The following is a 20,245-nucleotide window of genomic DNA, read 5'->3' as shown; positions in this document are numbered from 1 at the left end:
ATAAGTTATCTCTTATTCCCTTTGAGGTGACAGTTGTGTGTTTTCATGTAGGCACATAATAAAAAGTGGAAACGAGGAGGCTGGAGAGGTAGTCGAGCGCTTAGGAACACTTACTGATCTTTTAGACAACCCAGGTTTGATTCCCAGAACCCATATAGAGTACCTTGTTACTGCCAGTAACTCCAGCTCCAGGGAATCATCTGGCCTCCATGGGGCCGGGCAATTCGTTCACACTTACGGACACACACACACACACACACACACACACACACAACACACCACACACACACACACACACGCACACGCCGCGCGCGCACACACACACAACACACACACCACGCGCGCGCGCGCGCGCGGCGCGCACACACACACACACACACACACACACACACACACACGCACGCAAACACACACGCACATGCGCGCGCGCTCACACAAACTCTCCGGAATCATAATGGAAAGTACAGGTTTGCCTGCTCTTTGGAGGGATATAACTTTGCAGATTACGGAGAAGAGGAAATGACATACTTTTGCCAATACAGTCCACTCAAACTAGCGGCGGTCCACTGGGAATCCCTTTTAGTCCCATAGGCGCCACCGTCCGGCCACACTTCGGTCGCACTGACTTCTGGGAGCTGTAGTCCCGCATTGGGTGTGTAGACATGGCGGCCTCCTTGGTGGAAGGCTGTAGGGTGTCCCTGAACCTGGCCCGGAGCTTCCGAACGGCCAGACCGCGGCTCGCTGCAGTCGCGTCAGATACCTCCTGTGTCCGCACGGGATCGAGCCGGCTTCAGAGCACCGGGCCTTCCGAACCCGGTGGGTTCAAGCCACCTCCGAAACCTGTCTTGGAGGACCGGCGCCGAGCCGCGGACGAAAGTACAAGGTGAGGCAGCGGCAGCCTTCTGGGTTTGTCACGCGTGAGCGTCTGCAGCTCGGCGCTGCCGGGGTGTGCGCGCCCTTGGATGCTGCTCCCTAGCTGGGCTGACATACATTCTCGAGTTCCGCGTCTGCCCTCTCTAGATCCCGAAGGACGCTGCCTTGGACGCCCTTTCCTCAGTTTTACTTGTCCCAAACTTTTCATCATAGTTGCACCTGCGAACGTGCTTGAGCTCGTCTGACCTCCCCAAACCCCGGGTAGAGTCTGTTGGCCAACGCTCATCAGGGTGGATTTCTGAGCCACATAGGTTTACATAGCTCGAGCCTGTTTCGGAGCCCTCACAACCAAAACAAACCCGTTTTCGTGGGAGAAACTTGGTGCGATTATAGGCGCTTTAGAAAGGGTGTAGCTCGCTGAGTGGATTGTCTCTGGACTTACATATTTGAAATATCCTGTAGTTCTAAATTGAAATCGGCTTGGACTTAGGAAAGCTGATGATTTAGAAAACAATATTTACTATTTTCTTATAGGACGTATTTATTTTTATTTTATGTGCATTGGTGTTTTGTCAGTGTGAGGCTGTCAGATCTTGGAGTTACAGGCAGTTGTGAGCTGCCATGTGGGTGTTTTGGGAATTGATCCCGAATCCTCTCGAAGAGCATTCAGTGCCCTTAACCGACGGGCCATCTCTCCAGCCCCAAGAAAAGAATATTTTCTTATGACAACATTACCTCATTGAGGTGGGAAAATAATCTTTTAAAAGCTGGAGAGATGGCTAGCTGTTAAGAACGCTGGATGCTCTTTCAGAGGGCCCTCAGAGTGGCTCACAACCATATGTAATCCCAGCGCTGGTGGAACCATCACCCTCCTTTTGGTCTCTCGGGGAACCAGGTTATGCTTGTGATGAACATACATCAATGCAGGCAAACGCTCATACACATAAAAAAAAAAAAAAAAAAAAAAAAAGTAAATCTTCAAAAGCTAACAGTGTGAACCAGCGGTTGTAAAGGTGTCTCTTGTGCAAGCCTGTCCTCCCAGGTCTATCCCTAGAACACACAGTGCTCATGAACATTAACAGTGGTTTTGGAAACAACAGTTTTAGAAATAAAAGGATTCCTTATTTAAATGAAATGTACCAACATATTACCCTTTCATTTCTTTGTAAACCAGCTTTTTTCCCCTTATATTAGCCTAAATTACCTTTTCATTTTTAAAATTTCTTCCTTTATAGGTTCCTGAGTCCCGAATTCATTCCTCCAAGGGGAAGAACAAACCCTCTGAAATTTCAGCTAGAAAGAAAAGATATGCTAGCCAGGAGGAAGGTGCTTCACATTCCAGAGTTCTATGTTGGTGAGTAAAATCTGGGTGTCTGTCAGCAGGTGTTGGGGGATAGTTTTCTTTGCATAAAAATTACTCTCCAGATGTCTGGGTTTTGCTGTTAGCTATTTATTGCTAACATACTAAGTTGTAAACCTTATTTGTTCATTCCTGCATCTCATGTCAGAGCTTGTTTCTCTTCTGACTCTGTAGGAAGCATACTGCGTGTCACCTCAGCTGACCGGTATGCCAGTGGAAAAACCATCCAGTTCCTGGGGATTTGCATCCAGCGGTCAGGAAAAGGGCTTGGAGCTACTTTCACCCTTAGGAACATTATTGAAGGACAAGGTATTTTGTGTTTCTAGAATTTGAAAGTGGGTTTTCCCCCAAGAGATAACATGTGCTTTGCAGTGGGCAGAGATTTGTTCACTGTTTGACGTACTGTTGGAGGGTCCACTTCCTTTTGAAAGCTTCTTTTATATTATATGGTCAACACCTATTAAGATTAGACTTCCTGGGGTGGGCATGGTTGCTCATGCCTGTTTTCCTAGCACAGGAATATGCTGAGGAGGAGTTTTTTTTAGTTCAAAACCAGGTTGTACTACATAGTAAGACCCTGCCTAAATAAACATGGCGTCTTTAAGAGTATAAATAGTGTATAAAGCAGGGAGGGAAATTCCTTTTGTTTTATTGTAGTGTTTCTGAGACAGGGTCTTCCCATGTAGGCCATGAATGGCCAGGATTTTGCTATATAGAGCTGGTTGACCTCAAACTTGAAGCAACCCTTCGGTCTCTGTCTTCTGAGGAATGTGGTCAGAGGATTAGAGATGTGGCCTTCACATTTAGCAGGATCATCCTTTTTCCAAAGCCCGTCCCCTGGGACAGGCAGGATGGTATCCTTAGGGGTCTGGCTTCCAAGATGAAGGCTCCTGCTTTATGTTATGGTGTAGTCATTGCACTTGCTACTGCACTGTGGATTCACAAGCAGTCATACCTGTGATGACTAACACAGCAGAGGAGCAAATAGCAAAGCTCTAGGAAGATGAAGAATTGAAATGGCAAGTGAGAGTGTATACTTACAAGTGCACTTCAGGGTTTTCAACAGTGAAGTTTACAGAGAAACTGCTACTATAAGAGAAAGCCTTCAAGGTGAATTTTTTTTTTGGGTGGGGTCACATTCAAAACAGTATCTTAATCACCAAATTACTGTGTTTGTGCCAAGAAGGCCCTTCCCTGGTGTACTAGTTTACTCTCTATTACTGTGGTAAAACACTGACAAAAGCAACTTAGGAGAGAATTTATTTATTTATTTATTTATTTAATTTATTTCAGCTTACACATTCAGGTCAGTCTTGAGTGGAACTGAGACAGAAACCATGGATGAATGCCGTTTGCTGATCCACTCATAGGCTTATGGTTAACAACTCTTCATATAGCCTAGGACCACCTGTCTGGAGATGGTAGCTCCCATGGGGGACTAGGCCCTCATATGTCAACTAGCCATGAAGACAGTGTCTCCACTGTTCCTCAGTGAGGCTAATGCATGTTATCATAGTTGAAGAGATGGGAGGACATATTTATAGACTTCTTAAAAAACATTCAATTTTCACTTTTTAATTTAAAGTGGTTTAGTTTAATTTAAAGGGGTTTAGTTTGTTTTTCTTTAGTAATCTTCATCTTTAGAAATTACATGTGTTTGTTCCATGTCCTACTTGCTATCTTATTTTATTGTACTGTGAAGTATTGCAGGAGTCTGGACTTCGGTGGTAAGCATGTTGTATTTTTAGGTGTGGAGATTTGCTTTGAACTGTATAATCCTCGAATCCACGAGATCCAAGTGGTGAAGTTGGAGAAGCGGTTGGACGACAGCCTGCTGTATTTACGAGATGCCCTCCCCGAGTTCAGCACCTTTGACGTTGACATGAAGCCGGTCCCACATGAGTCCTGCCAGGAAGTGCCTGTTAACAAGGTAGATCTTGTACATTTGCTTAGGTGCAAGAATGAAGAAGCACCCTGCAGAAAACCTGGGGAGACTTATGTGCATCTCACCTCACCAGCCCAAATTCTCTTATTTTCCTTAGCTGAAAGTTAAAATGAAGCCAAAGCCATGGTCCAAACGCTGGGAACGTCCGAACTTCAACATTAAAGGAATCAGATTTGATCTTGCTTTAACTGAAGAGCAAATGAAAGAAGCCCAGAAGTGGAGCCAGCCATGGCTTGAGTTTGATATGATGAGAGAATATGACACTTCAAAAATTGAAGCTGCATTGCGGGAAGAAATAGAAGCATCAAAGAAGTCTTGATCTTGGGACTTGTGAGACAGCTCAGCAGGTAAACAAACATGCTTCCTGCTCAGGCTGAAGACCTGAGTTCAGCTCTGGAACCTGGGGTGGACAGAGAACTGACTCTTGAAAGTTGTCCTTTGCCTTTTACGTGTACACCCCAGCACGTGTGAGCCCGAACTTGTACACACACATTAAAGTATTGTTTTCTTTAAGCCCTTGTTCTTAGGGTGCCTTTAGTTAATTGCACATGTTAATTGATCAGGATTTGGTTTGAAAGCTATTAAGTTTTTGCAGTCAGTGGAGTCAGCACAAATGAGGTGTACTGGGGTGTGAGCAAGAGGAGTAAATTGGGAAATTATCAAATACCCAGCAGTGTAGAGTTCAAGTATGATAGTAGGGACTGTAGAGTGGATCAGTAGTTAGGAACACTTGCTGCTCTTTCAGAGGACCTGAGTCCAGTTCCCAGCACGCAGGTCTGTATGTATGTGTATGGGTGTCCAGAGACCAGAATTTCAGTCTCTGGAACTGAAGATACAGCTGCTTGTGACACACCTGACATGGGTGCTGGCAATTGAACTAAGGAGAACTGAATGTACTCTTAAATCATTAGCTATCGCTGCAGCCCTACAGTATTAAATATCTTGTTTTGACAGGCTCATTAGCAGGTAGGAAAGGGTGCTGTCTTGCTCTGTGGATGTTTCAAGGAGAATGTGGCAGGGTTAATTGTTGTCTGGCTTCATTTCCCCCTGAGAGTCTACAGAAACCACTTACAAAGACAGGCCTTCTCTGATTTCCCTGAGTCTCTCTCTGTTTTAGAGTTTCCAGTTAGACCCGTGACTTGTCTCTGTTTAGGTGTTGTGGGTGGGTAGAAAAATGAGATGGAATTAAGGCTCATTCAGTTATCTAGTCCTGTTAGCACTGGGCTGGGGATCCCCCACTGAATAATGTGGTCTTAGCTTGTGCACCTGTCTCAGTGTTGACATTTAATTTATAAGTCAGTGTAAGGAGAATAAAAACTACCCCAAGTTAGTTTTCTAATTCATGACCATGGTCTATCTCTCCCCACTTTGGCCTCTTAAAAGTTTTTCTTGCCAGGTGTGGTGACACAGGCAATCCTAGGGCTTGGGAGGCAGAGGCAGGAAGGTCCCAAGGTCAGTGTCACTTACACCTCAGAATAAAACCCAGTTTCCATCAAGAATAAAACAAAGGAAACCAGCAGAGATAAAGGATGAAAGGCTCTGTCATGGTCTCATGTAGCCCCTGTTGGCCTGGAGTTCACCATGAGGTGAATCACCAGATGAGTGTTTGCTCTTGCTGTGTTATGAGTCCCTTTCACAGGATTAGGAGGCGGGAATAAGACCCTTCCAATTCGGGCAGGGTTAGCATCGTATCACAACATGCTTCAATTAGTGGTTCAAGATACCCACCCAGTTTAGATTAATGAGAGAAACCCAAAGCCAGAGAACAGCTTCCAAAAGTGTACTTTAACAGTAAAAAATACTAGAAAATTTTAGAAAAGTCTGCCATTTATATACAAAACCAAAACTTTCTGTACACATACACATGTGCTTTTGTAATGAGCAACTGTCTAAAATGACAACATGAACATGACCTCTCTGAGGATTCAGCAGTGTCTGAGCGCTCTATGTGGGACTGTTTGTGTACAGTTTGTAACAGTCTTAACACCTTCACTTGGAGAACCACAGCCTTCACTGCTAGTGATAACATGTCAGCTGTTCACATTACATGCAGTCTTGAAAATAGGGCTTCCAAGTATGTAAATTCGGGCCATTGAGTCACATCTTATAATGTAACCAACATTTTCTAACTATCTTTTTTAGGCAATAATTTGCAAAATACATACATAGGCTCATCATTAAGTTGCTTAACAAACAGACTCAACACTAATAAAATCATTTTGAGAAAAATTTCTAATTTAACTACATTGCCTCAAATGTCCTTAATCAGACAAAGACTTTACATTTTTTTAAGGATTTTTTTTTTTTATTAGAAAATTATTTTACATGTCAATCCCAGGTCTCTCTCCCTCCCCTCCTCCCCTGCCCCCACAACTAATACCCTACCTATCCCATACCCTTTCTGCTCCCCAGGGAGGGTAAGGCCTTCTATAGGGGTCTTCAAAGTCTGTCATATTCTTTGGGATAGAGCCTAGGTCAACCCCCTTGTGTCTAGGCTCAGGGAGTATCCCTCCATGTGGGATGGGCTCCTAAAGTCCATTCCTACGCTAGGGATAACTACTGATCCACTACAAGAGGCCCTATAGATTTCCAAGGTCTCCTCACTGACACCCACATTCAGGGTGTCTGGATCAGTCCCATGCTGGTTTCCCAGCAATCAGTCTGGGGACCAAGAGTTTTCCCTTGTTCAGGACAGCTGTTTCTGTGGGTTTCACCAGCCTGAAGACTTCACATTTTTTTTTTTTTTTCGAGACAGGGTTTCTCTGTGTAGCTTTGGAGCCTATCCTGGCACTTGCTCTGGAAACCAGGCTGGCCTTGAATTCACAGAGATCCGCCTGCATCTGCCTCCTGAGTGCTGGGGTTAAAGGCGTGTGCCACCAACGCCCGGCAAGACTTTACATTTCTATATTTAAAATAGCAGTGGCCTTCTTATAATCCTATTGTGAATCCTATCATAAAAAGCCTAACTTGATACCAAGTGATGACTTCATTATCAAAAAAAAAAAATCTTACACAAAATTCAAAGAAAAATGTTAAGTTTTCTGATAAACTATTTGCCAGAGGACAGGCAAAAGGTCAGTTTTATTTTGTTTTTATCTAGAAAAAGATGGGTAGTTGAAACATTTTTATTCTTCAACAGGGGCTGCAGGAATGACTCTGTGGTTAAATCTCTTCCGAGGACTTGGGTTTGGTTCCTAGCATCTACATCAGGTGGCCCACAACCTCCTGAACTCTGGTTCCAGGGGATCTGATCCCTCTGGTCTTTGGTGGTCTCTGCATGTAAGTGGTGTACATAAAATTACCCAGGTGTATAAATGACCACACATATAGAAAGCTTTTTTAAAAAAGGTTTTTTTCTTAATAAATTAACAATGAATTACAAATCTGGAGACTCACTGGCACTCTTTCACTGAGCTCATACAATCACCCAGTACAGATTTTGGAAGGACAATTTGTTATAAAAACTGTTAATCATTTCATAACTCCAGGATTTCCTCATTAGCTGATCTGTAAGCAGTGGGAATTTTAAGACAGCCAAAGCTGGGTTTGACTGGATATGCTTCTGTGTATCCGATTTCTTCAGTTCCTTCTCAGATTGAGAAAGGATTACTGCTGTTGTGCACGTAACACCCTCAGTCACACAGCTCCAGAAGGACAGCCTTTCAGGACACCAAAGGTGGGCAGAGGAAGGGAAGAGGTACCAGCTGCACACAAGCAAAGGAACTGAGTACTTTTATCAATGACTCAACATCTCCTATCGTGCACTCAAACGCCTGAAATTGGGGATATGGGGGGCTCCAGGTGATGCTCCTCTCTGAGGGACTCCGCTTGATTCAAAGCTTTTACCTTAACCAGGATAAGAATTATTTCATTGACTTCATTCCTGTGAGGAAAAAAAAAAAAAAAAAAAAAAAGCATTTACTCCCTTCTAATGCAGTAGAGGCTAGAGGTGTATGAGCGACAGGAAGCCATTAGCATGCAGTGGCCCTAAGTTTGATTCTTAGGACAAAACATAAGATGAAATAAAATGAAAGATAGAGAGATATTTAAAAGAAAAAAAAAAAAAAGGAGCCAGGCGTTGGTGGTGCACACCTATAATCCCAGCACTCGGGAGGCAGAGGCAGGTGGATCTCTGTGAGTTTGAGACCAGCCTGGTCTACAAGAGCTAGTTCCAGGACAGCCTCCAAAGCTACAGAGAAACCCTGTCTTGAAGAACCAAAAAAAAAAAAAAAAAAAAGGCTGTAACGTGTGAAGGGAATCACAGTGTTGACTCAGGACTGAAACAAGCTCCACCTGACAGTATCTAAAGCCACACAGAATACAAAGATGTGTTCCCTTTACATCATGGGTGAAGTGCTGGTCAATCCCTAAGGCACAGTGACACTAGCTATCACGCCACACTAAAACATGTTACATGCTCTGGTGCTGCTGTCATGAACAAACATGTGCTAGTAGTTCCATAAAAGCATTAACACATACAGCTGTGCACATTACACAATATTCAACCTTGAACACATCACTCATTTTTGTATTCACTACACATGCACATTCCAGCCTATGGCAGCAGCCTGGATCATATCTATTTGCATGAGCATACTGTACAGATATAAAACAGCCCAACGATGTATTTCTTAGACTGACCCCAGTTTCATATACCTCATGATTGTAATTACAAAGTCCAAACACAGAGTATCCTGGAAAATTTGAATGTGACTGGAAATAAAAAGCAGAAGACAGAGCAAGCCTGTCACCAAGGTCTCCACAGTGCTGTGCTGCCAGCTTCTACAGTCACTTTGATGCCCCCTGGGAAGAACAGCCACACCAAGACCTCATCAACACTACAATGCCTGGTTTGTGAGGACTTGGATTGAACCCAGGGCCTTGTGCTACTAGGCAAATACTCTGCCAGACTAGCTACATCCCTAGACCCAGACTTCAAAAATTATAGTAAAAGTGCAAATCTTCCTTAAAATTGATGAAAACATTCAAAATCCTTGAAGTATGCTTTGGAGATGAAAATTTAAATAAGCATTACCTGAATTCACCTGTGGACAATTTATGTGCAGACTGCAACAAAAACTGAATGAAGTTTTCTAGTTGGGGAATGGATGTCCTCATAGCAGAGTTCTCAAACCATTTTTCTGGTAGACAAGCTGCTATCTGTGAAGACACAGCAGGTTTACAACACAAGAGCAAAGATTTCCCTCTCTGTCTCAAAGGTAACTTGACATTAAAAAGATCACTCTTGAGGGGCTGGAGAGAGCACTGGCTGCTCTTCCAGAGGTTTGACTCCCATAGTCCACATGGCAGCTCACAGCCATCTGTAACTCCAGTTCCAATGGATTTGATGCCCCCCCCCCTAACCTCAGGGACTACAGTCACACACAAGCAGGCACAACACCCACACATACAAAATACCTGAAATGAGGGGGAAAAGTCACTTGATTACAAAAAATTCATTGCTAAAAGCTTAAAGCAGATTGAATCTGCTCAGTGCATTGTTTAGCATGCTTACAATTCCACAATCTACACGAACATACGAGAGAAGGGATGAACAGGTGATTCTAAATAAGTTGAATGGAAGAAAATTAATGACAATTTGTCCTTTACCAGTGTGCCTTCTATGTCCATGGAGGTCAAAGAGACCAATGTAGTGCACACAAAACAAAAATCTTCCAAAAATAACACAATTTTGGGGAAAGACAGAAAAATGTTGAAAAAAAATGACTTCCTCATAGCAACAAGAAGGAAAAGGGAAGAGGAAAATACGGAGTCCTGGACAGTCAAGCAGGCCACTGGTAAAATTAAGACTAGGATCTGTAGGAAGGAGAAAGCAAAAAGCAACACACACACACACACACACTCACACACGGTAAGGGAATACAAGCTCTGGAAAGCATCTTATTAAAGAAATCTGGTGGCAGCCTTAAAACAGGTAGGTATCTGTAATTCTAGCATCTGAGAGGCCTGAGGCAGAAAGGGATCTGAGTTCAGGCCAGCCAGCCTGCTTAGGCAGCACAGACAGATCCTGTCTCAAAACAATGACAGGGCTGGGTGTTGCTGAATGTGTAGGTGGCTGCAGAACAGGTGTTTAGAGCATGTGGGGCTCGAGTCTGACTCAGCAGCACCAACAAAAGCAATACAAAGTAAACAAAGGTCAGGAAAACAGACTTACTGTATTGTGTTCTTTAATTACTGAGAAAAAAATTGTAGACGTGACTGCAGAAGGCAGAAGCATGGAAGATTTGCTTGTCAAATTGTTCCCCAAAGTCTTGGAACCTGTCTTCACTGACTAGAAACTTACTGTCATTTGTCCTGGTTTCCAGTGCTTTGCTATCTTACACATACATGGAAGTTCTCATGGAGCCAGCAAGCCTGTCCATAAATGAGGTGGAGCCACATTCTGCTGGCTGTGGCCTGCTTCTCAAACCCTACTGTGGAGAAGCTGTGTACACACACTTGACAGTCAACCTGAAAACATTCTACACAGAGAATGATTTCAATTTAAGAACTATGATAATGATGAGATTACAGATGTGCTACCAAGCCTGGCTCCCTAAGCACCATTTAATACCATGCTTTTTGCCCTATGGGCAGATCAACCATTTTGAGGACATTTAGGTATTGTAGTGTTTTGAATAAAAACACCCTCCCTAGGTTCACATATTTGAAAATTTGAACAACTGGTCCCTTAGCTGATGGCGCTGCTTGGGGAGGTTATGGAACCTGTGGGAGATGGAGTCTTACCGGAATAAGTCCATCACGGGCACTGGGTGGGGTTTGAGAGTTCACACAGCCTGGCACCACTTCCCATTTGCTTTGTCTGTGGCTGAAGATGTGATTGCTCAGCATCACCCCGCTGCCAGGCCTCCCCCTCCATTAGAGTCTTCCTTTGAAACTACAACCCCAAATAAACTCCACCCTCTTTAGGGGTCCTTTGGACATGACGTTTTATCGAAGCAACACAAAAGTAACTAATGCAGGTAGTTTGGGATATCTCAATTAAATAATGCTATAATCTTTTTTGTGCTTAATATCTCTATGTTCAGCTTTGCTTTTTGTCCTAGGATAAATTCTTAGAAGTCAAAGTTTAAAACTTTAAACACTGTCCTGAAGAGCCAGCTGGGTTGCTCCTGCCAGCAACAGGACCTATTTTCCAGAACCTGTGCCCCTCACTCTGCAGGACACATGGCTTCTAAAGCCCCAGAACGGTAGCAGCTCAGGCTTACACCACAACTGGGGATTTTAGTTAAATCATAGCAGCAAAAGCTACACATTCCCTAACTGCTGGTTGTACAGGACAGCATCTTTACAGGACGTTAGCTGGCAGTTCTCTGTTGGCGCTGTCACTCTGTGCCACCCTGTTTGCAGGTTCTTTCCCATACCTATTTGTGGTGACTTGACTTGTATATTTTGGGGCCATTTCCAGGAAGAAATCTTTGAATTTGCTACTGGCCTGTGAAGACTTTCTAAATTTGATGTGGATTTTAATCTTACAGCTTCTTTCCTAGTTTCTAACCTAGCTCTTTAACTCTTTTAATTTTCCTCTCTTCCTTTCCTTTTTTCCCTGCCTCCCTTCTTTCTTGGTTTGTCCTGAACTCATGATCTTCCTGCCTGAGCCTCTCAGGTAGTGAGACTACATGTGTGTCCTGACCACACTTGGACTCCTGGCATCATTTACTAAATATTTTCCCCACCACTGCTGTTTTAAACCAGAATACTGGTTCTTTTACCAAAGCAGCTTCTGGGCTCTGCTAAAATGATTTGTTTATTCATGTGTAAGCTCCACAATTTTAATTATTTGGTTATAATATAATATAGATTTCAATAATTAACACTTTAAGATTCATATATGTCTCTGTATGTTTGTGTGCAAGTTCCTGAAGGGGCCAGAAGAGGGCACTGGATTCCCTGTCAGTGCCGAAGTTACAGGGGTTGTGAGTGGCCAATGTGGAACTATGAGCTAATACACTCAAGAGCAGCATGCAATCTTAACCACCTAGACACCTCTCCGGCCCTACTACCTAAATCTCTGCTGTTGCTGTTTTGAGAGGGTCTCACCTTGTAGCCCAGGTTGGCCTGGAGCTTGCAACACTTCTCAGCTTCTTTAGTAATGGAGTTAGAGATGTAAGCCACCACACTGAGATTTACATGCATTAATGACATAATTAGAAATGGCTTCTATACAGCTTACCTGGCTGCACTTTTTAACAGCATCTGGTCCAGGGATGGCATTCGTAAGAGCAATAATAAGATAGCGATTCAGCAGCTTCCCCAGTCCTAGATCTTGCAAGGTATCATCTGAGAGAAGCCCATTCCAAAGAAGGATATTGCGGAAGAGCTAAAAGAAAATACCAAGTAATTATGTATGTTCTCCTTAGAAACTGTAATGGTAAATAAAGAACTGGTCAATCTCCCCCTAGCAACTCTCACTAGTTGGGCCTGTTGTAAATGTCAGCTTTGGAAAACATCCCCAAGTAAATACCTGATTCTCACCTCCATGTATTTGCTCATCCTATTTCCATTTTTAGGGTAACCAACCCCAGTATGTCTCATGTAACTCCAGTGGAGCCTCTCCAGATCAGTGTCCTACTGTAACTCATCTTCTTACTGTCTGGGGCCACTAAGTAAGAGTGTGGGTTGCCAGGATGAGAAAGCACTGGCCAGGCCAGTGCCAGTGTTAATAATGTGTGCTGCTGGAGGCCTGGCAATGCCACAAACCTCACTGCTGATATGTAAAACAAGACAATCTAAGAGTCTGCCGATAACAGGGGTGAAGTACCCAATATAAGATCTACAATAAATACTTGTATTTAGAGGGCTGAACCCAGAGATTTCTGTGAATTGTGGTGAGAATTCTGGGTCTTCTCCCAGGATTCTGAGTGCTGAATGACATTGGGTTACTAACAGGCCACACTTGACACTGTCATTGGCATCACTGACTGTCCTGGAAAGCATCTTCCCTGACCTAGCCATGACACACATTCACTTACTGCACCATAACATGTATGTCCTAATTCTCAAGCACAATGGACATCTTTACTACCCCTCAAGCCTTTCTCATGGCATTTAGTATTGATTTTCATTCTTGGGTTCTTTGAGGCACAAAGGTTCACAACTCATTATAAGGTGCATCTGAAGATTCCCAACCCCACTCCATTCCCCAGGCTCTATCCTAGACTTCTCAGAGCATGTCACTCACGGCCAAATACTGCCCATGCATAACTGATGCCAAATTCTCAGTTCTGGCCTAAGCCCTGGAATTGACTTGTATGTCACCTGTACTGTGATACATCTCCACAGTTCTGTGTGATTTACTGCATCCAAAGCAGATTTCAGTCTCTCCCAAGCCTGTTCTTCCTGCATCTCCTACAATGGCTAAGAATGACAGAAGCACCAGGTGCCAACGTCACGCACCTGGCTATGATCAGCCTTATGTCCTCACATGACACTAGTCAGCTGTGGAATCCTTTTGATGCTTCATCTGAAGTGTCATTTGAATTCATCTCCTTATCATATCTACCTCCACTGACTCGCTTTTGGCTTTCCAACCAGGGGGTAGCCAGGTATGACCCCAATGCTTCAAATTCAACCCAATGCTTCTTTTGTAGGGTCCATGAGACAAAAAACTGCTTTTATATTTTTTAAAGGACATTTAAAAAATACTAAAAAAACAAAACAGAATAAGGCTATAGGCACATGCCTATAGTTCCAGGACACAGGAGGCAGAGGCAGGAAGGCCTATTATGGAGTGGAAGACCAGCCTGGTCGCCATAGCAAGGACCAGGCCAGCCAGGACTATATCGTGAGACTATGTCTCAAAATAATAAAACAAAATAAACCCTACACAGAATATTTTTAATATGAGAAAATTATGTGATGTTCAAAGTTCAGTGTTGATATGCACAGCTTATCCAAACACCAAGTTTATCTGCTTACATACTGACAGCCTATTAGTTTGTTAGTACTGTAGTGGCAGAGTGGAGTTCAACACATACTGTATGGCTGCAAAGATTGGTATAGATAGATTTTTAAAATAGTATTCTGCTTACCTTTAAAGCGCCCCAGAACTGTCTTTCTTGGAACTTTGAATGTGGTGACATTTTTCCTTCTTCAGAACTAATTTGAAATAAATGAGGAGGAGGGGGGAAGGAAAGGAAGAAGAGGGGAGAGGAAGAAGAGATACAAAGGACTCTTTCAGAATAAAACCGCAAAAAAAATAGGACTTTTTCTTGTGTGTATATCTGAAGGTCTGTGTGTAATTGTGCACGTGAGTGCAAAGTGCATTGCCTGCAGAGGTTAGAAGAGGCCATTGGAGTCCTTGGAGCTGGAATTACAGGCATCTGTGAGCTGCCCAACCTGGGTGCTGGGAATCAAACTCTAGTCCTCTGGAAGAGCATCACACTCTTAACCACCAAGCGATCTCTCCACCCCCTATTGTTTAGTTTTAATTAAGCAACTAAACAACCTAAATGAAAAATGAATCAAGGTACTCTGATGGTATCTACCAAGAAATGTAGATACCAAATGTATCTACAAATGTATCCCCAATCTGCCAACAGTGAGTTTCTGCAAGTGTGTTTTGTAGATATGATTGCCCTTGCACAGAATGGTATTTATCTGCCAGTTTGCTTATAACCTCATTGATGGTAAGAGATTACCACTCACATGTGGGTCAGTTACAGGGCACCTACATGCTTGTTGTGCAGTTGAAAAAAATGAAGAAAGTTACTTACATGATGACATGAAATAACTTAACACTATACTAGTGAAAACAGTACAAAACTGCTTGTACCTGCTTATAATATACTCCATCTTATATAGAAGGAGGGGGAAATAAGACTACAGCATATATAAGATAAATGGCAAAATCTGCAGTCAGAAATCAGGGTAAGAGTAAATAAAACTCATGTTAGGGAACTGGAGAAATAGTCCACCAGTTAAGAGCACTTGCTGTTCCTGCAGAGGACATAGTTCAGTTCCCGGCACCCACAGTTGTGTGGTTCACAACTGTCTGTGTAATTCCAGCTCCAGGGGATCCAATGATCTCTTCTGAGCTCTTCAGGGACACATGTGGTACACATACATACACAGCAAATGCTCACAGTGTATCAATCTTAAAAACAAAACATCTTTTTCATTTTAAAGATTCACTTGATTTTAGTCAAAAGGCTCAGAAGTGATTGCTTTAAATAAATCACTCACATATTTTGAACTACGTGAATGTATTAGTTACCTAAAAGTATAAAAACAAAACTTACTGGGGCATTAATTTTTACTTGCAGATACCTCCTCCTGACTCAAATCAGGAATCTCCAAGTATACTCCTACCCTCCCCAACTCCCATCTTGGGAGTATCATTGGGTAGCTACAGTTCACAAATCTCACTACCAAGAAGGCTTTCTTGGCAAGTATATGAGCATAAATCGATCTCCGTATTCCCTAAGATGAAGGGAGTTCACAGCTGCATCCACAATGCCCTAGGCTGTGCTACGCTTCCTCTGTACATGTCACTGCTCTGTTCTGAACACTGTCTTCATCATCCTGCTGTCCTGTGGAGTAGCTACTGATTTCTTCCCCTTGTTCTGATGACAATGACACAGCAAGGGCCTCAGGTCAAACCACCAAGAAATGTTGGAGCTAAGAATCCCTATTCTTTACTTCTCTAGGCTACAACCTCCTGACACTAGGGTAAATTTAAAAATAAGAAACACTCAAATACGTAATGTTCAAGTGCCAAGCATCTTATGTGGTACACAGGAGATTTAGAGAAATGCTCGTGGAAATGTCAGTTTGCATCTTAAAACAGTATATACATTAGGTCTAGAAAAGACTATAGTGTCTTCTGCATTATATCTTTAAACAAATCTGTATTCTTTCAAGGCTAGACAGGATGGCACATGCCTCTGATTCCAGCATTTGGGAAGGGGAAGCAGGAGCACACACAGAATGATGAGTTTAAGATCATTCTCAACTTCGTAGAAAGTTCAAGAATAGCCTGCGTTATATCAGGCTGTGTCTTATACAACCCCATTTCCCTCAAAGGAAAAGCTATTTCCAACAGTATAAAAATAGGAGCTCTTACCTCTTTGGATATAGAGGAATAAAAACATCATCTTCTATTGATTTCTTAATTCTTCCAACAACAGATTTAAGCAAATCCTATTTAAAAATTTGGAAAGCATCATCATGCCATAATTGGAAATACAGTAACCAAGTCAAGTAATTTTAATAGTGTAAATTGGTCTGTAGTCAGAGCCAACTGTTACAATACTGTAAGAAACTTAGGAGATGCATGTGGTTGTCACTGAATCACTTTCACTGCTATACTGCATTTTGTTTCATGAATACTACTCATTAGACACTTAATGGGCTCCATTATGCTTAATGATGCTATAAAATACCTAGCAGAACTCTCTAGTATATACAAGAATAGTTTAAATAGGTATATACACTGAAATGGAATTGCTGGAATATAACTCATGACCTTATATTCAACTTTGTTCAGAATGATAAACTAAGATGGTAGCATCTGATACTGGAAACCCGATGTCTAGAGAGAGATCATAGACCCTAGGGTCGACCTCCCCACTAAAGTTTAGTTAATTGATGTGGCATCAATCTGCAGCCTAAATATTTATGTTTATATCCATAGACAAATGCTACTCATTCTTAACCAGAGAAGTTTGTCTTTGCGGTAAATGGGGATCAATGCAGAGAGCCGTGTGCTCAGTCCCAAATAGGACACTTAAATTACCACTCCCTAATTTAAGGCAAAAGGAATGCTGTAGAAGAGACAATGGGAAGAATATAAGAGCAGAAGACAGGGAGAAGAGACAGGGAATGCTATCTTCAGGACTTGGCACAGCCACGGCAACATGAGATCTGAGCAGTAGTGGCTGTCTGCACAAGACTGGGAAGTCAAAAGCCAATCACGGATTGGGGACGTCATGGGGCCCTTTCCTTCTGATTCCTTCAAGTCTTTCATAGAGTGTAGGTGTGGGGCTTTGTTGGCTTGTCTATGTCCTTTGACACAGTAAATTCACATTGGATAATTCATTTGGTTTGTGTATCAATAATTATAAATGATGCAAACATTGAATTCAGTAATTCAATTTAAGGACATTATATTATACCCATTTATTGGATGAAATAGTAGCTAAAGCCTTTGACAACGATATACGTAAACACTCAGATCCATTAGGATAACTGAGAATAAAGGCTGAGTGAAAATATCCAGCCCTAATTACCACTATCTCAAGATGAAGAGATGATGGGGCTTTAAAATATTCCAGGTATCAGCAATACTTCTATAGTGACACATTGTTCTCATTCTTAGAAAGATTCCATTTTTGAAAATTGAAATCAGCTTACACTACCAATAAAAAGATGCCGTATGTAACACAAATTAAACTGTTACATACCCTCTACCAAGATTATTTGTTCATAAATGTACAATTTAGGCAAATGTATTTTTCTATAAAAGCATACTGAGCAAAATGGAATTTTATTTCTTTTTCTACTTAATTATAAGTAACATATACTTTAAAAGCCCTATATTAATACTTACAACATCAAAAACAAAACTCAAATGTTACTTTACCCCACCTTTTAAATACTTTGAATTCTGGCTTTAAAAGAAGGATCACTTTCTAGGTAAGATCCAAACAACAGAATCTGAGCTCATATAAATTATTTTATTTACTTTTTGTGGTATTAGGTATTGAACTCAGGGTCCCACAAATGCTAGGCAAGCACTCTACCATTGACCTAAAACCCAAATCTGCAGAAATCATTACCTGTTTGCTTTTACTAACTTCATTTTCAGAAGCCAACTGTTCAAAAAGCAGTCTGCAGTGCACAGTTAAACTTCTTGTCTGTGAGGTTGACATTGGATCCCAAATAAACTCTACAAAATCTGAAACACATTTCTGTGGTTACACAAGTCACTACACTGTTTGCTTCTCATGTACAAATAGCCAAGGTCTTTAGCACACCCTGTTTCACTCTTTACTGAGGTTGAAATTCATGGTCAATCATGACATTTCCTATTTACATATAATTTCTAATCATTACCACCAAATTTCAAATCATTACCATTACCAAATCCTCTTTGCATATACTCTCAATTTCTTCATCCTCCTTGGGTTTTGCTACGCCTGTCAAGTTAACCTACAAGCCTAGTTAAATTCACATTCTCACTATGTCTGCAATCTGCAGCTAAAATGTAGCTTTAAAGAAAGGTGTACCGCACTCATCTCCCAAAATTCAAGTGGGCCTGCATATCAGACAGGAATTGCTTTCCCCAGCCTACTCACTTGCCTGGCTAACTCTCCTCCTGGTTCTCACTTCAGTTGAAGGATCTCTCCACTTTCTTCCTCTCCCTACCCTCATGAGTATGGATACATGTTCATGTTTGTGAGTACTTGACTGTGTGCGTGCATGCATGCTTGCATGTGTGCGCTTACCAGGTTTTTATGTAGGTTCTGGGGGGACCTGGACTCTGGTCCTTACTATTGAGTGCAATAGTTTTAAACACTGCACTATCTCCTCAGCTCCAACAATCCCTAACACTTTCTCTAGTACTGTCGACCATTCTCTTTCCTTTTACAACAAAATTCCTCAAAGTACTGTTTAGATGTCTCTCTGGTATTTCTCTTTCTGGAATCCTCTCAATCAGGCCTCGGAACTCTCCACAGAGAGGTAAGTGCATCTCTCAAGTTAAACAGGACATTTGCATAGCCAACTCCAAAGACTGATTTTAATTCTTCTGTGGCTACTGTCAACAACCACAACTGGGCCCCATCTTCTCCCTAGAAATACTTTCTTTGCTTGGATTTTGGGACACTGTCCCCCTGGTATCCTTCTCTGGACTTTACTGGGTACTTGTCACTTGTGTGACTTTTAAAGGACCTTAGGACTTTGCAAAGGACCTTAGAACTCAGTTCATTTCCTTCTCATTCCTTATTTCACGTCACTTTGTGGCATTAAATGCCATCAAAATACAGCTACCTCCTGCCTGATATACTCAGCAACCCAGCTGACACTCCACTTAGTGATGGGCACCCCAAGCAGCACAGCCCACCAGAGCTCCTCATTACTTCTACTCCAACCTGCCTCCTCCAGATTCCTAATTCAGGAAAAGGAAACTGAGTCAAAGCCATGGAACCATTCTTGATGCTCTCCTGCCCCAAAGAGGATCCTTCAGCACTCACTGGGAGTACTGTCTCTGGAACACACAGAATCAACCGCTAAAGGGCCTGGACCACACTCAACTCTTTATATATTAAGCTCCCTAGTCATGGGATGGCTGGCTCAAGCAGAAGAGTTTGGATTTTTTTTTAAAAGAAAAATCATTGTTTAAAGGGAATAATAATCTTCAAAGCTCAATCAAATTAAACTCATTCTCCAGAGTACGGTAAAAAGATTCTGGTCAAATGCTGTTTTAGTAAAAGAAGCCTTTAAGGACAGAAGTTAATAGCTGCTAGTAGCAAGTGCATGTGAATTGTTGGGCTCTCAAAGAAGGAGAAATGGAGAAGAAATGTAAGAAAAGGGAAAGAAATTCATGTAACACATATGACAGTGTGCCATTATTGACAAATATCACAAATGACTTAGTGTGCCAGCACTACTAGTGTGGACAGCCAACGCTTGTACAAATAAGCGTTTTCCAACCAGGTTAACTACATTCACTGCATTCTCCGTGTCTCCAAACTTCTCAGAGGATATTTGTGATTATAACAGAATCAAGATTACCTGCAAGGCGAGGAACAACTGTCTTGTTGATGACAGCAGACAACATTTTTTTATCGGAACCATCCTCCTCCCTTGGGTCTTCTGAGCTGCCATCCATAAACTCTGTGATGGATGTGAACCAGGGCATCTGGTTTAGAGCCATGGAGTCCAACTGTAAAATGAGATTATAAAAGTTATAATGTGTGTTTTATAAGTTAACTTCTTCCCAAAATCCCTAGGAATTTTCTAAAGGTCAAAGAGAATAATCACTTTGATTTTACCACTGTGTAAACATCACTAGACTACCAAGGTAAGGCAGGATGTCATGATGA

At 42.1% G+C, this 20,245-nt stretch overlaps 2 protein-coding genes across 4 annotated transcripts in view; one reads left to right on the top strand and one right to left on the bottom strand.

Annotated features, from left to right (window-relative positions):
* The first annotated feature begins 638 nt into the window (after nucleotides 1-638).
* Mrpl19 (mitochondrial ribosomal protein L19) lies at nucleotides 639-7,561 on the top strand. Of its 2 annotated transcripts, XM_027429448.2 has the most exons (6): nucleotides 639-883; nucleotides 2,109-2,227; nucleotides 2,408-2,542; nucleotides 3,982-4,163; nucleotides 4,276-4,525; nucleotides 7,318-7,561. In XM_027429448.2, the coding sequence occupies exons 1-5, from the start codon at nucleotides 663-665 to the stop codon at nucleotides 4,495-4,497; spliced, it is 879 nt and encodes a 292-aa protein (XP_027285249.1). In that variant the 5' UTR covers nucleotides 639-662; the 3' UTR covers nucleotides 4,498-4,525; nucleotides 7,318-7,561. The 2 variants fall into 2 exon arrangements, with proteins under 2 accessions (XP_027285249.1, XP_027285248.1); XM_027429447.2 differs by lacking the exon at nucleotides 7,318-7,561 and having other exon boundaries at nucleotides 4,276-4,691.
* Gcfc2 (GC-rich sequence DNA-binding factor 2) overlaps nucleotides 7,512-20,245 on the bottom strand; it is a 35,372-nt gene continuing 22,638 nt past the window's right edge. For both annotated transcript variants that reach the window (XM_027429444.2, XM_027429445.2), the window contains exons 11-17: nucleotides 19,935-20,085; nucleotides 17,978-18,096; nucleotides 16,264-16,340; nucleotides 14,231-14,297; nucleotides 12,373-12,519; nucleotides 9,214-9,338; nucleotides 7,512-8,061 (exon numbers count right to left, since the gene is read on the bottom strand). In XM_027429444.2, coding sequence (XP_027285245.1) covers nucleotides 7,944-8,061; nucleotides 9,214-9,338; nucleotides 12,373-12,519; nucleotides 14,231-14,297; nucleotides 16,264-16,340; nucleotides 17,978-18,096; nucleotides 19,935-20,085 — 804 coding nt within the window. In that variant the 3' untranslated portion in view covers nucleotides 7,512-7,943. The remainder of the gene's footprint in view (nucleotides 8,062-9,213; nucleotides 9,339-12,372; nucleotides 12,520-14,230; nucleotides 14,298-16,263; nucleotides 16,341-17,977; nucleotides 18,097-19,934; nucleotides 20,086-20,245) is intronic.

Source organism: Cricetulus griseus, chromosome 8, assembly GCF_003668045.3.
Source record: "Cricetulus griseus strain 17A/GY chromosome 8, alternate assembly CriGri-PICRH-1.0, whole genome shotgun sequence".
NCBI classification, from domain to species: Eukaryota; Metazoa; Chordata; class Mammalia; order Rodentia; family Cricetidae; genus Cricetulus; species Cricetulus griseus.
Note: the sequence above shows the minus strand (reverse complement) of the source record. Positions and strands in the feature narration are given on the sequence as shown.

What these genes read in the sequence shown, in the direction of transcription:
- Mrpl19 (XM_027429448.2), top strand. Translation starts at nt 663, where the DNA reads ATGGCGGCCTCCTTGGTGGAAGGCTGTAGGGTGTCCCTGAACCTGGCC. An exon ending in GAACATTATTGAAGGACAAG is followed by an intron (nt 2,543 to 3,981) that starts GTATTTTGTGTT and finishes TTGTATTTTTAG; the next exon opens with GTGTGGAGATTTGCTTTGAA. An exon ending in AGGAAGTGCCTGTTAACAAG is followed by an intron (nt 4,164 to 4,275) that starts GTAGATCTTGTA and finishes TATTTTCCTTAG; the next exon opens with CTGAAAGTTAAAATGAAGCC.